We start from the raw sequence: 18,282 nt of genomic DNA on the forward strand, positions 1-18,282 counted from the left end.
AAAAAAATTGTGAAGATGAACTATAGTTTTACGGTGAATTGCCTTTGAAATTTTTCATAAAAAATTGCCTGGATTTTAGCTAAAAAGACGAAAAAGGCAAGAAAAATTGTATATTTTGCTGAGCATCTATAAAATCTCATTTTTAATTTAATTTAAAACATTTTTACGACAATTTACTTTTAGTTTTATACAAATATAATTGCTCTACCATTATCTAGAAAAATTATTATTCCAACCACTCTATTGTATCTACAAATAACAATCCAAATATCTTACACAAACTAAACTTCAATACTATATTCGTGTTTCTTATCAAATTATTTATTCGGAAACCCAACTGTATAATGTACCTATTCGAAAACGCTCATAAACTACTATTGTTATTTAGTCGATAAAATGTATATTATACTGTTGTTAACTGATACAAAAATTACCTCGAACGCATAATATTTTAATCGACATAATGTGAAGATAGATGCTTTCGGATATACCGAAGCGTTGAATTAGTAAAGACAAGCAGAACCCTTCGCTCCCAAGGGAAGTAGTGGGCGCGCTATAATAATAAGCTTCTAAACAAACTACAAGTAATTACAACAAGAACAACTGCCATTACTTCGTCAAACAACTTAAGGCAATGGTCTTGTATTAAATTACAAGTAGCGGTCAATTAGAATGCTAGGGTATCAGAGACAAGTGGTTTAAGATTCACTTTATTTCAATGGGTTTTTAAATGTGTTTTGGGTGCTCTTAAGTTCAGGGGATAGAGTTGATAGTCGCACTATTCTATTTATATTAACAATTTCAGTGCAAGCTAGTTTAGACTCATGTGAAGGGAGAAAAATTTATAAAAAAAAATTACAATTTTTAAATCATTTTACAAATGAATCTTTACAGGACTCATTTTTTCTTTATACCTTCTGAGTAGGAAAAGGGAATTCGTAGAAAATTAAAACCTATATGAGAAATAAACGATGAACTCTAAATTTGGATAGATAATTAAAATGAGTAATTAGATATGTTTGCTGGAAAATAGTACCTATAAAGGCTTCAGTAACTCCCACTCATTTGCCGAAAAACAGAAAATTCGTAATAAAATTATTTGATTCAATTTTACGTTGTCTATTTTACAAATCTATTAAAATAGTTAAAATCGTATAACTGCTATTAATTTCTTGTATATTTTGTTTTAGAAGCTCATGAACCTTTTATTTTAATTTTCCTTCTTACTCTACTTCCATCAATAAATTATTGTATAATAATAATTAAGATTGAAACAATAACCTTGATCAGCGTTATTATATCTACATAGTACATATATATTATTAATTACCAATTAAGAAATTGATAAAATACCAAACTCGTCTATTCGTATATTTTATTAACTAAAATATTTGTAAATTAAACTCTCTTGATGCGATTTAAAATTTCATTCAATATTATTCCACCCTCCGTTTCAAGTACTTTTAGTATATAAACCCTGTCAGTCTGTCTGTCGCCCGTAAAGTGAAAAACACGTCTGCGACGGTTGAAATAATTATGAATAAATCGTGTTTTAAACACCCTCCTGCAAACATTTAATTAAATTTAATTCTAGGCTTATAAATATTTCTGTAATAGCATTCTTATTATTGGTTTCAACGATAATGTGAGTATTATAAAGAAAAACAGCGAAAGAGTTTCCTCAAGGTTCGTTCCCGGACAAACGTCTTAATAGCGTAAAACTAATGACGCACTATGATCTATCACATCCTTTCGGTCAGAAGTGATCTGTGCGTAAGACATTTAAGTTACATCTATCATCCTCCCCTCTTCAATCATTAGATGTTTGCTTCTTACAAGAGACAAGAACATCGAATTGCTGTTAGGATGGCGGAACTTGGCCAATACCTCGCCAAGCCTATAGGTATCACTTTACAACGCTTGCTAAGGGCTTGCCAGTGTTCGTGAGTGACAGTTTGAATCAAATACTAATTAGTTGGACGATGTAATTTTTGTTATCTCGACGATTTGACACAAACAAATTGTATATGTGTTATCGCACGAACTTTTATTTTCGTTATTACTTTATAACTCAAAATGTTATACTTCCAAATAAATTATAATGTAAAATATCGTGGAGTTAGTATTAAGGTATATAAAGCTTTTATTATAGTTACTGTTTTCGATACTGTAATATTATTTTGATCACATTTTTAATATAGCGAAGCGCCGCGTATATTTCATAGAATAAGTTCGAATATTCTTAAGCTTTTTTGATGTTTTTGATAGGAAAATATTTATTCCTTCTATTACTCTTGACCTCCACAACACAAAATAACGAATTTGTTTTCGATAAAAAAGACTTTCAGGAAGATAAAAATTGTGAATGTAAAATATTTTAACTTGAATTGAATTTCATTGAAGAGTTGAATGCTTATAATATTTTATTAAAAGGTTTTTTTGCTACTTTGAAACTTTATAGCGAAAGAGATGTGACGAGTTTCATTGAATTTTGTAGTGCGTTTTACATTTTATTTGCTTGGAATAAAGTTTACCAATTTTTCAAGTCAATATCGAATTTATCAAGTTTAATTATCATCAGAAAAAATATTAAACCTTGTAGGTAAAGTTTTAATATTATAATGTAAAGTTCAATCTCGATGAATTTTACACCGCGGTGTAGTATTTTTTGATAGCAAAGTCGTAAGGATCAATAATTCTTCTAAGGAATAATATTCAATACTTATATAATATATACGGGGCATTTCACGCCAAGCGGACACAGATTTCAGGGTCAGGTTTCAGATTTCGGTTATATTTTAGTATGTTACACCTGTATATATCCTCGGTATGTATACGAAATATTTTTGCATTTAGAAGCTTAGTTTTCAAAATACAGGTCTTTGAAGATGTCAGTAAGCGCGAGGTATGGGGGACTTTGAATGTAATTATCAGTTCAAGAAAAGTAATTTTTAAATAAATTGATGACTGAATAATATACCCCATGAAATAAACTTTTTATGCTCATATTTCGAATTTCGAATTTATATTAAAATTCCTTAGAAAAATAAAAAAATATTTTTCCTTGTCATTTTTTACAAACTTTGCGTATTTTTAATTTTTTTAAAGATCATTAAATAAATAGCTTATATTATGTTTAAACTTCATGCAAAGTTCTAGAGTGGTCATCGCAGGACTTTAGAATCTACATGTATTATAATGGCGAAGCGCGGCAATATCCCCATACTAGCGCTTAGTTGGTTAGCGCACCGTACTGCAGTATTTATCTCATTATAGTTAGTTAATAACACCGTTTCAGGTTTTAATAAGATTTTATAGTGGTAAATAACAAGCAAGAAAATATTACTTTAGTTTTCTTAAAAAAAAAAATATTCAGTAAAGTAATATGACATTTTTACGACTTTGAATACGTATATCTCGTCAATTATTTATTTTAGCATAAAACTTATTTATAAACCTCTAATCAATTTTCAAAGACCTATCTGTTGACACTTCATTTAATTCAAATTTCTTGAATTTATTTTTTGTCCCCGTTTCTATGAATATTGCAGTGCGTCGCGCTAGGCGCTAGTATGGGGATATTGCCGCGCTTCGACATTATAATACATGTAGCTTCTAAACTTCTGCGATGACCACTCTAGAACTTTGCATGAAGTTTAAGCATATTATAAGCTATTTATTTAATGATCTTTAAACAAATTAAAAATACGCAAAGTTTGTAAAAAATGACAAAGAAAAATATTTTTTTATTTTTCTAAGGAATTTTAATATAAATTCGAAATTCTAAATATGAGCATAAAAAGTTTATTTCATGGGGTATATTATTCAGTCATCAATTTATTTAAAAATTACTTTTCTTGAACTGATAATTACATTCGAAGTCGCCCATACCTCGCGTTCACTGACATCTTCAAAGACCTGTATTTTGAAAACTAAGCTTCTAAATGCAAAAATATTTCGTATACATACCGAGGATATATACAGGTGTAACATACTAAAATATAACCGAAATCTGAAACCTGACCCTGAAATCTGTGTCCGCTTGGCGTGAAATGCCCCATATACATTGTATTCACGTGTATATTTTTTTCAATAGTTTATTTGCATTGGACAGTTTTGAAATACCAAAAATAAAATAATTACACCGCTAAATAAGATAAAGATTTTTTTTTTAATTTAATATCGTTTATATTTTCATATTGATAATATTTTATTACAAGGTTCAAACAATGAATCGTCTCCGCATCTCAAGCCGATACCATAAAAGTATAGACAGTGAATGTTGGTATATCAAACGTTTTGTACAAAAATACGTATCTTATATTTACTTTTAAACGACCACGTTTCTTATACACAGCATTTTCATTACGATAGCGTTTGAGCAACTTCTAAATGAGTTGATGCGATCAACAGGTGAAACTGTACTAGTTACATTTTTGTTTTAAAAATTCTTGTTTTGCATTTTTTTTTCTATATTTGATTGATTCGTTGTAGACTCTTTTCAACTCTTAAATGTATCAGTTTTCGTATGAAGCGATATATTTATCTATACGCATTAAAATACAATTTATTTTCACCTGTTACCATCGTTTTTTGAACAAAAAATAAAACCTTTATTTTTCGTATGCGCTATATAAAATGATTATAAAAAAAATGCCTCGTATTTCTATAATTTTTACATCTAAATATTTTTACATTTTTCCATTTTCAGAAGATCCGTCGTTTGTATAATATCTATGTATATTTATGGATAGAACAATTGCATTAGCGGAATCTACCACTTCCGTATACATAACATAGAGTATTTTAATTAGGTACATATTTACAATATTCGCTGCACAAATATATATCTATAAATATGTCTAGGTTAACATGCGTTATAGCCTTATATCTTATCTATGTTGATTTTGTGTTATAGTGTGATGTGCTCCTGTCCGTCTATTTCATAAGCAACTCTATATTTCTGTACTATCTAAAATTCTAAATTGTCTAAGTGCGCATTTATAATGTTAAATAAAGCTCCTTTTAATTAATTTAAATTCTTAAAAATGTAATTATTGATTGCCAAAGCTCATTTAATATTACTTTCTGAAAGAGAACCAGCATCATTATTTTTAATGAATGTTACATCAGTAATATCTGAATCGTAAAAAATTGCAATTCTATCCAGGTTTGAAGTAGAAGTCTAGATACTTGGCACAATGGAGTCGATGTAAATAGAGTTACAAAAACTATTTTTCATGCAACTGCTGACAATGGAACTGTAGACAATACATTCTGTGTTGTATGATTGAGTTTTTTATGAGAAGTCACGCAAAACATGTATTAAGCGTCGTGGATACGATGATTCGATGTTTCTATGTGATTTTAGGCCAATTCATTTGTTATTTCTTGAATGGAAATTGCTTAAAAATTTTGATGCAATATTATGATTGTATGAACATGAAACACATTATATAAAATATTATTAAAATTTAAAATTAATCATGAACTTACCACACCAGTCATGGTGATTTATTTTTGTAAAACGCGACTTGTTGAAATTTAATTTTTCGTTTATCTACGCTTTGACCGTTATTAATTTCTGAAATAGATCACTGATAAATTATTTCACAGAATTGTGTCACGAATATCACACACATTAATAACAGATATATAATGCAATGTATTCATGACAGATCTTTGGCGCGTTTTTAAACAATGCCGAGTCGTTGCATCCGGCAGTATGAACGAGTAACACATAAAAGCGATGCACCGAGCAGCTACAGGTGATATTTTTAACTCAGTGGCGAGCAATAAATGAAACATTGAAAATAATTAATAACTTTTTAATTTCTACCAGAATATTACTGTTGTTGTTACTTGTTCACTATTTATAAACTGACTCTAATTTTAATATGTTTTGTTCGATTATTATTTTTTTCTTTATTTATTTTCAAAGTTCTAAATATGCAATCTACTTTTTACTTCAACTAAAATATTTCTACGCTCTAAACAAAACTATAAAATCTAGAAATCGTGTTATTATCATGTTTATACATGATTATTATGCATCATTACACTGCAAACAAAATATTAAACCAATGAGGCGCTTAAAAATAAAATAAACTAAAAAAATAATTAATAAGTCACCTCGATGTGCTCTCGTTCATACTGACCGAAATTTGTTAATTTAAACTCGTTTTCCCCAATTTAGTTTCCCATAAATCAGCCTACCGACGTACACAAGAAAAAGCAGGCGACTTTGAAGCGTTCACAGTTAATATCACCGTTACATGCGATCCTACAATTTTATTTCTGCCTATTAATGTAGTGACTCTTATCTTATCGCCAATTTCGTAAATTACAACAAAACTTTACGGCCAAATCCCGATTATTATTGTCGCCCGCGACGTAAGGAGTCGCTCGAGATTAGCAACAGAATAAATTGCACGGTCAGGTCGATTAATCTGTTTGTTGTTTTTATCGAGGGCCGAGAGTAGGTAAGGAAGAGCGACACAACGGCGCCGCGCGCCCGTCGGCGGCCACTCGCAGCCCCGCAAAGTGCATTCGGCGCGCACTCCACTCGACAAACTTTACGCTCCCGAAATAAACTTTTTGAAACGCGCGCTATCGATCACCGAAAAGCTGAACGCGCGAAAGACGCTCCTGGCGTACTAACCCTGAACGGCGTGCGGGTCGGGTCGGGCTCGGAGATCGGCTGGAGCACTCGCGCGGTTGCGATCGGGAGCACTGACTTGAGCACTTTGGACATGTAAAGTCGGAGCGGACACGTGACGAGAACGCGCGGCGCGGCCGGCGTCGGCGCGAGAGGAGCGGCGCGGCCGAGTGAACGCGAGCGAGGAGTCCCCACGCGCCCCACACGCCGGGCCAGCGCGCGCACGGCCCGCCCCGCATCGACCGCCACCCCCACCCCACCGCGCCCCCCCTTCCCAGCGCCACGACGCCCGACTGTTTTTCTCTCGGCACCGACCGGGGGACGCACCTGATTTTTTCCGTGATATTTTTTCCTCCCTCCTCGCGACGCGATCCGTTCGCTTTCATTACGGTTTCGAGTTTGATTTATCACCGCGGCGGCTCTGAAATATTCTTCGATGGTACCGGCTGTCGAACTCTCACCTCTGATTAGCATCGATTTATCGAAATTAGCAAATATCTAATGAGGCTAGTTTATAGAAATTTCTCTTGTAATATTCAGCAATATTATGGTATCATAAATAACAATTTTATAATGCATACTGAAATTAAATAGGCTAGTATAGTAATATAATATTAATTAATCATAAAATCATTGGGTACGCTGTAACTGTACGTAGGTATGCCGTAGCTGTCGTCTACGACGTAGAGGCGCGTGTAGTGCCTTACGACGCGACGGAACGAGCAGGTTGTCCAATGATTGGTATGCACCGATTCTAGTCGCGTTTATCTCCTAATATTTGGCGGCGATTCAATTCTAATGTTTTCATATTTGTGTCATAACTTTCCGTAAAGGGGAAAACAAAAACTCTTTTGACGACAGAAAGAAGTTATTTGTAAACGTTGACGTCTCGACATTTCTATGCAAAGTATGAGGTACCCTTATTCCATTTTGAAATTGTTTCGGTGGCCGGTATGCGGATTCGTTTTAGTTTCACGCAAAGAGCTATGAAGGCTGTCGAGATTGTGTTGTGAGTACCTATACTGGTGCAATAAAACTTTAAAGACGCTGACGAATGCAATATGAACTTGGCGCACAAAGCGTATAAAACTTCTTCAAACTTGTATTTATCAGTTATATTGGATACTGTGATATGAAATTATTTTGTAATCTAGATTATAATATACCTACATCGAGATTTATGCTCGATTCACAATGACACAATGTTAAGAAAGTTTACCCAGTGCTTTTGTTAAAGTTACGCCGCACAATATCGTAAGTTACGCGATAAACCCATTGTTCATATTTAAACCTATTCGAAAATTATTTGTTAGTAATAGAGTGTTCAATTTTCAGTAAGCAAAGAATAAAGATAGGTATTAAACAGTATGTTTAATACCTATCTTTATATAATGAGATAGCTAGGATATTTTCAAGCATAATATCAAGTGTACACAGTTGCACATTTATGTAAAAAGACTATAAATATTTAATTCAGGAGTTTGATACTTTTCACTCATAAAATTTTGGAATTATTGATTGTCTGGAACAAATTTAATGGACGATTTAATATTTTTAATATTAAATCGTCCATACACTAAAATATTAGTTCTGTTTTATTCAATATCGTTTTAGAATAAGATGTATACAATTTGTATTTCTTAAGTTATGAAATAAAGAAAGTTTGTACACTTTTAAGACTTTATCTTTAAAGAATGCAGCAACGTGGCTCATAATAGTATATTTTCAACGTAGTAATATAATTCAAGATCAAGTCTATAAAATATAATTTTAATGAAGAATTCACTTATAACTAGAATAGTTAGTAGTAATATTTTAGAGCGGTCCAAAGCGCACATCAAAATAAGCGCAAGCACGTTTCAGTGACAAGGCTGGTAAATAAAGAAATAATAATAACACATTTTTATTTCACACTGAGTGCTCTAGTGGCAGTAACATCCGTTGATAGCTGCTGTGTAATGGCAAAGTAAACGTCAAAGTCGTAACGTTGGCGGCGTTCATTAAAAAAGTCCACAAAACAGTTTGTACTGTGTGCTTTCCGAGAACGAAACGGTTGGAATTAAAAATAATCACCAACACGGCACGGAAACAGATATGAAAAATAATAGGCGCATATCTGCGGCTGAGACGGGATGTGCGAGCGATTACGCACCTCGTCTTGAGTGGGGACGGCGTTTTGTAAATCGCCCGCTTTCCGATACATTTCTTTGTACAATCTTATACTTTAAATGATATCGGTTTTGTCTTATCCGTCGTTTCTGTTCGATCTTTGATATAGATAAGACGTATATTATGTACTCGGCAGTAATCTGAAGGAATAAAGGTTATTATAATATTACTGCTTCAATTGCAACGATAATGCTAATTATTTTCTACTATAAATAATTTTATGGAATACACGTTATATCACTGTTTCAATTTCTATGAATCATCGACACATAACAATTGTTTCCCACTTACTATAATTAGATTATGATGGTCGGTATGTACTTGTAAAACCACCATAGCGATAACATTTACAACACTACCATTCTAACAATCCTATACGAGGTTGTTCCATCTTGTTAAGTACGTAAGGGATCGTACAGTGCTTCCTAATCGAATTACAATTGCCTACTGTGACGTAACGACAGGCTTTTGCTAAGGAATACCTCAGGGGTTCAGACGCATCGACACATCCCTGATTTCAGGAACCATTCAAATTCAAATAAACGCTTACAAAACTCATCATACACATGCTATGTTGTGATAACACTTCGAGATGAATAAATAGAGATAATTTCAGATGTGTACATATAACGCCATCTAGTTGCAAACAAGGTAATTAGAGTACGTAAAAGAACGTTAATAAACGTTCAATTAAAAGTTTTATAGAATAGTTTTGTCACATAAGTGTGATGAATTCTTGAGTTTTCTTTTAATATATTAAGAGTATTGTCAACCAATATATAAATAAAATACTTATAATAATGGCAAATATAATGTCAAATATCGATATGAAAATAACCCACAACTTAAACAAACAGACCCCAGACAAACACAAACAAGAATAAACGTTTTAATAATTAAAAGCAAGTTAAATTCCAGCGATTATCGGATGATTCGAGTGCGATGCCACAAAACAGATAAAACACTCATCAAATACAATCAAAACCGGGCAGGACAAGGCTTAAGTTAGGCCTGGCGATTTTCACGAAGCAAACTTCATTACTACTAGGTTGGCCATAATCCCCACCGGACAAGTGCTTTAATCTCACTCGATTCGATTCCAACTTAAACGGGCCACTTGCTTCGTTTTTACGTGTAATCCATTTTTAATTGCCTTCTCACTGTGCCGTTATTAAATTTTCAAGCTGAAATTAATTGCAATAACAAGTTTCAAAGGCCGCGATGCGACAATAGATCGTATCGATGTTAATTTATTTAAGAAACAGCTAAGACTTTTGTTACTGATTGATGTAATTCTTGGTTTAAGATTTTGGACCGGTTTTCTCGCTAAAGCTGAAGGCTCTTTTGATCCGTATTTAATAGCTCCAAGGCTTATATTGACAGCTCCTTCTCAATCTCTGCCATCTGCCTAGCATTACTAATTCCTTATACAGTCTTTATAAATCAAAATAACGAAATTTTAAAGCTGATATTGTAAACTTTGTTTGAATTTTCTGAAGAAATTGTTTTTCTTAATACTTTTAATACTTATAGGTAGGTAAAACAAGCAGTTTTATGTTGAAGTAGTGATTCCTTTAAAAATGGTCTACATATTTTTATACGTATAAATCTTTATAACAACCATGATTACTTCATATAATTATATCGTAACAAGTTATCTACATACGTGAAATTGTCAAGCCACTTGTTAAATTCGACACATTTTGCACGCGTAGTCATACATACCTACGAGTGCAAAAAAATCCAATTTGATTGTAAAATAGCAATAAATCACAGAGTCCATAACACACCTGAACAAGTGTAAAATTCCGCACAAAAACGAATCGGAGTACAAAATTCCATTTTGTGCCGTCTAGAGGAAATGAAGCAATTAATTCGACAGATGGCGTCGCCGTGCGAGCATTAATCATCGACTAATCGTAACTGCAGTCTTCGATTAATCCAAGCTCGATTCACAGACACCGGTGACGTCCGACCACTTGTGTTTTTTGTTATGTTTATTATTAGCTACTGGCATGGTATATTGCTGACCTATCAAAAAGGTACGTACGGCACGTGGCAAGCGAAATTAAAATATTTTAGTACTAAGAAATGTATATCGATATACTTATTTTGCTTTCTCTATTGAAAATGTATTCATATGATTATATTAAAGATCTATTTAGTTTATCTTATATTATTATACATGACTTAATCACAGGAAATAATGCTCATTGTAACATTAAATTGATCAATCAAAAGAAGGTAACAAAAAGATACGAGACACTTTAGGGATAGTTCTCAGATATTGACTTAAAGAAAAGTGTATTGTAATCCTATTTACTGCGACACAACAAACATTTGACGTATACGGGTAGGGAAGAAAATCTGTCGGTTAAAGAACGAGTTTAAGTCCTTTGAAAGCATCCAAACTTTCACAAAAGAGGGCCCACATGATTTGTGAATGCGTGTAATTTTTCAAACGTGATATTTTTTTGTTACAGTTTTTCTAACAAATAAACTTAGCTATTGTACTGGGGCGACTTTTCGGCGTGTGTTCCACCGTTGTCTTGCTCCTCGGTTGAACTTTGATAGTGTTTGACAGAAGCACAGCTAGCTTTTGATTTCCTTTACGGACTTCGGTTTGTTGTAACAATTTTCAAAATCTACTTTAAAAGTTTGCGCTACGAGTTTGCCGTACGCTGCATAGTGTTCGCAACTAAAACATAATAGATGTCGACTACCTTGTGACCGAAATATGCGACTATGAAAGAATTTATCCGCTTACAATCTGCCGTAGTTTTTGTTTATATTACGGAAAAAGTTAGCTAAAACCGTACGCGTTATACGTTTCGTCGCAGTGCGCTTTGTTTCCGAAAAAAGCAGCCGATGAGTTATGGACAGGTAAAATTGCTTGCAGCCTTTCAGTTAGGTAATCCTTTGTCGCCGTAGTATGGCAGTCCGTCAGGGACTGAACCAGCCCGCAGCGATCGGCCATTGATACCTGTCGACGCGTCTATCCCAGATTGACAGCTCTCGCCCCTCAAACTAAACAGAATTTTACAACACTCCATCAATATCGTTATCGCGTCAGATAAGACTAAATAAATGCTTTGGCGGTCTTCGAAACTTTCAGTGTTGGATAGCGTCAGAACTGAAATATGAAGGAGCTTTCATATTTCACTGAAATATAATCGATATTTTATATTCTTGTTAAGGTCACGCTGATAAGTTAAGTTATTTTGCGATACTACTTACTATCGCATGTGACTTTGTTTGCAAAATTATCCATAACACGATTTCCTAATTTATTTTCTTCATAACTTTCACCTTACTACTTTCTAGTGAGTTCCTATCAAAATCATTTCAGCCTTTTTAGAAATCGGAAACAAAACAGACAGATGACTTTATTAAGAATCGTTTTCTGTGTAAAAACCGGAAAAACGTTCATTTGCATAATATAAAATATAACACAAGATAGAATTTATATTTTATTTCATTATGTAAATAATATACACATTGTAATACAGCGAACCGTGTTATGAATATATAAGTAGAAATGTATTCCAATTTAATCCCTCATAGATAAGTAAATATTGTTCCAATGATACTTTGTATTATATTTTAAGATAAAATAAACTCGAATTGAATTATTTATTAATTCAATACTTTTTTTAGAAGCGCTTTAAAAAATAATATAAACATTTTATTTGATTGAATACTATCATTTTTATACTGTTAATTATCTTAAAATTATAAACACAATAGAACCAAATTGCTGGACGCAATTAATACCAGCCATTGTTACCAAAAACTAAGTTCAAATTCATAAGAAATTCATATCACTAAATCATCAAAAGTTTCCCACCTACGAAACACAAGAACAATATTATAAAGTAAATGCCAATTTAATATGTAAATGATGTGTTTTTTGCTCGCGCGTCGCAATAGCCTGATTTTGATTTCATCATTCAAATTAGTTTATTCAATGCGAGTTACAAAACAAACTGATTAGGTGAATCAACAACTACAGGCGTTTTCGATTACGATTCCACCGTTCGTACGGCAGCTGCTTAATTAACATAATCCGATTTGGAAATAAGCAAAGTTGATTTTGTATAAACTTAACGTCGAGCGTTTAAAATTCGGACAATTCGGCGATCGTTTTAAATTCGAAACGTAGTCATTTTTCAAAAAGCGATTTCGTTACCGACTACATTCATTTACACTTAATAATTGTGTTCGGTCGCGGCTGCTGACTCATTATCATATAAATGAGAGAGAAAAAGCAACGGTCGGCCATTAATCAAGAGAATGGAGCAACAACACTGGCTAATACACTTATCAACTTTAATTCAATAATCCGGCGGCGCGAGCGCCGGCCCCGAGTTTCCTAACGTGAAAAATAACCGGGAAACGAAACGCACGACCTCACACACTAATCCCAATTAATTGCAGCGTACATAGTACTTTAAACGAGTTTACTTACTCCCTTTTATTTTGCGCTTCAATTTCCACATGTACCAAATTATGTGCATGTGCATGGATTGTATGTACTTATTACTATTACATTATGATCATCGACTTTTTAAGTAGCTAAAGTAATACCTTATCTTCTATTAATCTTTATATTATCCAGTACTTTATCCACATATATTTTCTCGGTGTTTTATATTACTGGAACACTTTAAATTCATCCATTTCTAAAAAATGTACAATGAATTTATCAATGTCAGAAGTATTTTAGCAAAGCGCGGTGTTTTTTTGTACGTGGGAGTTAAGTTTTCCCCTTACACGAATTGGGTCATGTTTATTACAGGATGGCTACCAGAAAACAGCACAGATTTCGCAGTAGTATATTCATAGCTGGCAATCAATAGGCGATTAATTGCATTTGATAAGTGGACCGCTCGAATCCGCTTTTTAGGTTTATATAAAAATGAAAAGTAATCTTGTTACCAATGTAATGTTAAATAATGCAACTGTAAATTTAACATCCGTCTTGATGCATATGAATAGTTAATTAAAAACACTTCCTTGATCAAATAACATTCTCTATTAAAAGTAAGTAAAACAAAAAATTACGCTTCTAAAGAATTTAAGCAAATTAAATTATAAATCCCGCTCTAATACTAACTGACTATTATTTTACATATGATTCTTTAACTCCCCGTATTACTCTTGCAACAGTTTAAAATAAGTGATAATAAATTCTAGCTAAAAACTATTCTAAATTATACGGAGACATAAATAAGACGCGACTACGGCGTAGCGTCGTAGCAAGTGGCGTAGTCGACAAAGGTATGAGCGTAGCACCCGTCGCAACTTGTGACACCCCAGCTATAATTTGTACATCTTAACTATTTAAAATAACATTATTATATTATATTAAAAATCCCTTTTTCGTGAAATGAACAGACGACGACGAAACGGACGATCACTTTTATAACATATTTTAAAAATAATTTGCGATTATGCCATAATGAAAACCTGAATATTAAAAAGTATAAACCCTGATATAAATGGCAATTGTTAGTTTTCTATTAAAAGACCCAGTAAAATCACGCCACATCATTGAAAGTAATAACATTATTTTTTAATTATGACGCAAACAATAATTTCTCGTTCTAAATACGTCCGTCACATCATAATGAAAATGAATAAAAAAACATTATTCAAGTTCTTAATTCATCTCGCGCGTTCAAGAGAATGATAGACGCAATTAGTTTTAATATTAGAATAAAAAGCACACTTTGTCATAATATCAAAATCAGTCTGTCCCAGTTTCGCAAGTGAGCGCTAAGGTTCTGCGATCCAATTTCATGCTTTCGTGAGCTCATGCACCAATGGTCTACCGTCTACCCACCAGAGAAATTTCACTAACACAAAGTTATGATTAATTGAGGCAATAATATGAAGACTACACCGTACTTAGTCGCGCTGAAACCTCGGGAGACGGAGAGCCTACGTACTTGCATTTATTTCTTCTGAAACTATTCTATTTTTCACTCGACTCTGTCTAATTTATTAAAGTCAAACTTTGTACACTTAGTTATTATTACAGTCGGAATGGAATCCTTTGAAATATAGAACGTATTTCTGGAGTCATATTAAATAACGTAGATCTTTATTTACATTTTATGTATAAAGAAAATTGTAATTTTTGTTTCACTTAAATATTAAACTAAAAAATAATTTATATAACATACATATACCTTATACATTTTTGTCAAATTATGCAGTGGTTCTGTGTATGCACAAAAAGTACATAAAAGCGGAAATTCAAATTTGTAATATAAATAAATTCATTATACAGCTATAAAAGTTAATTATATCATATAGATAATAAACTAGTAGGTAAGTATCTATAAAATACGATCATATTAGCATTTCTAGAAATATTACGCATTAAACACTTGACCGTAATTTGAAGCTTACATATTGAGAAGGTACCTAGCTTTTTCCGCCTATTTTTCCCTCTCTTTCCGTTGTACGTATGCTATCTCTCTCGCACACCTCCCCACCAGGTGGCGGGGCGCACGATAATGTGCGGGCGCTGGATATTTTTCATTGGCGTCTAGCTTCCGCCGCGAGAAGGTTGTCTACAAGACTACAACCTTGGTGCTATTAAGTATTAAGTATTGCTTAAAGCAAGTGCTAAAAGTGCTAAAAAGTGTATCCCGTCGGATCGGTACAGTGAGTTATTTTTACATCTATTCTAATAATATTTTACTTAAAAATGTTTAAAGTCAACGGTATAATCGTTGGACTTTATTTAAAATGCTGAGGTTTTTAATGAATCCTTCAGCAATAGTTTATTTTTCAATATGCTTAAATACTTAATAGCATGAATAAAGATATTTAAAATTAACGATACAACCGTTACATTTTACTTGAAATAGTAACTTTTCTTTTGAAATATTTCATTATGCAATATGTACTAATTAATATTTGAATTTTTAATACTGTGAGTAAAGCTATTTTAACGGTGTTACCGTTCGGCTTTACTCGAATCGTTAATATTACTTTTGTGATTATTTGATATTACTAGATATATCAAATACCCTCTCTTGTATATAGATATTTTTAATATTTTATTTCATTTTTAATTTAATAATGTGGTTTTATTACAAGGTTACAAGTGAATGTTTCGTGGAAAAATTACAATTAATACTTAGTATGGATATGAGCCAACTCAAATCTTTACAGGCATACAATCCATTGCTTCGACTTTATTACATTGTCGTTATTGCTAGGAACGGTTCGGAATTCCTATCATAGTTTATTACTAAAAATTATCGAACGAGATGAGTCAGCTCCAAGAAGTCACCACATGTCAGAACATGTTGTGATATTATTTTATAAATCGTACGGGAGTTACCGCTCAACTGAATAATGATGGAATTCGCTCATGTATAGTAGATACGTACCATGAATGTACCACACATTCAAAACTATCCGTAGTCTATACGTGTCCTTTTATGAGTATTATTCTGATCCGTTTTTATGTGAAAATAGACATATTACACACGGCTAATTTGATTGAAAATTACGTTTCCTATGTTTCAAATGATGCAACTTTTTTGTTAAAACGAGTAAGTACCAAAATTTTACAATTAAATTCTTTGGTTTACTGAACTTGTGCTGAAAGGGTTATCGTATAATAATTATCGAGATACCTTAATATAAATTAGATTTAGATACATTTATTTCAAAGGATTTACAATTCACTTCTAACGTTTTAGAATAATATTATGAACTTGTACACCTTGACAAAAAGTAAAAAATTGCGGGTGAGTGGAGATTATTTTGTGCAATTAAATATAACGTCCTACGACGGTATGGTTGCGTTCGTAAGGAATGTTAACGGATATAAAGCAACTAAATGTTACATCAATTGCATGAACAAAAATAAATATGAATCGAAGTTCATTTTAAAATTTAGTGAATTGATTTGAATTATGAATTTATTAAATAGTTGGTCCTTTTTTATATAAACATAATAATTAATTACCATTGTCAAATCAATTCTTATTAATTCATCCTGGACAGTTGTCGCTAACATTGGAAAATAAGTTAAAGGACCTTGTTAATTGCTATATTATTTAAATGATTATTTACTGCTAATTTTATATTAGCACTAAGGTGTATTCTTGCTCGAAGCAGAATACATAAATGTGGCCACTACTCCTCGCAGGGGTTAGCCAGGTCAAATCCACCCTCGCAGGGTGTCTCTTAAGCATTTTTTGGCAGGTCCTACTTATTTCTAGTTACAAACATCCCTCGCGCAGCTGTCGCTCGCAGGGAAATGGTGCAAATATATATCGGCCCTCGCGGGGCTTTGATTACAACTGTCCCTCACGGAAAAGATGGTGCAAATATATATCAGCCCTCGCGGGGCTTTGATTACAATCGTCCCTCACGGAGAAATGGTGCAAATATATATCAGCCCTCGCGGGGCTTTGATTACAACAGTACCTCACGGAGACATGGTGCAAATATATATCAGCCCTCGCGGGGCTTTGATAACAACCGTCCCCACGGGGAAATGGTGCAAATATAATATATCAGCCCTCGCGGGGCTTTGATGGCGATTGGTGCAAATATACAAAGGATTGATCATTAAAATGATCATAGATATTTGCTTTCGTCAACGAGGACCCACGAAAGAAGTTTTGGATATGACCGTATCGGATCTTCACTCTTCTAAGGTAGGTAGAAAAAGGTTTTGAAATCTACTTCACAGTGGGCAGTATAGTAATATGACCTAATAAATACAATAAAGGTTAGAGACGTCAAATAATGGGCGCATGAAATTGATACTTCGTATCCTAAAAGTTTACGCTTCAGGAATCAGGAAACCACCATTGGTTTACCAATTATGGAAATTGGAATTGACAAATCGTATTTACCAATGCAAAGCCTATTCACAACAAAGGAAGGCGAGTCGGATAAAATATCATCTCGCAGATGATTTGTGGCGGTGATTTCGAGGATTGTCACCAAGCCTTGTGTCAACGGTATGTTTGGTATCGTAATTCAATGGCACTAGCCGACCAATTTTCATATAAAAACATCGGAAGAGATTTTTTAATCGCAAAGCGATTGAATGTAACAAATGACGATTGATTACGTATAGTTGACCTCTCATAGGCCTATTTTAGTTGCCCGATCTTGTAGGCAATTTATTTGACTCGTTTTTCAACCCATTTGACCTCATTATTGCACCCATGAGATTTTTCTTCAGGGCTCAAACAATAAATCGCTGAGGGATTAGGATAATCGTTTGTTAGACAAGTTTCTTGTCATCCCACCAGGATTATTATATTGTATAATAAAGTTATATACAACTATTAACGTAAAACGTTTAAGTACTCAACGAATGCTGAGAATACTGACTGTTGAGTTACATAGGATAGAGGATAAATAACGGAAAGTCAATCTTTCCAAACAAAAGCCTCTTATTATTAGATATT

The 18,282-nt window shown here is 33.1% G+C and overlaps 1 protein-coding gene across 7 annotated transcripts in view; it reads right to left on the bottom strand.

The window, feature by feature from the left end:
* Window positions 1-18,282, bottom strand: part of Rbp6 (RNA-binding protein 6) — a 404,056-nt gene that overhangs the window by 161,781 nt on the left and 223,993 nt on the right. Inside the window, exons 1-2 of one of the 7 annotated variants that reach the window (XM_089699041.1) lie at window positions 6,662-6,737; window positions 5,497-5,597 (exon numbers count right to left, since the gene is read on the bottom strand). The exons of 4 other annotated variants lie outside the window; for them this stretch is intronic. In XM_089699041.1, coding sequence (XP_089555167.1) covers window positions 5,497-5,508 — 12 coding nt within the window. In that variant the 5' untranslated portion in view covers window positions 5,509-5,597; window positions 6,662-6,737. Of the gene's footprint in view, window positions 1-5,496; window positions 5,598-6,661; window positions 6,816-18,282 lie in introns of those variants that run through there. 2 more of the 7 variants (XM_089699042.1, XM_089699039.1) reach the window with 2 other exon arrangements.

The sequence above is a fragment of the Colias philodice genome, chromosome 9 (genome assembly GCF_061535455.1).
Source record: "Colias philodice isolate Cphi_HAF_F1 chromosome 9, ilColPhil1 Martin Lab GWU primary, whole genome shotgun sequence".
NCBI classification, from domain to species: Eukaryota; Metazoa; Arthropoda; class Insecta; order Lepidoptera; family Pieridae; genus Colias; species Colias philodice.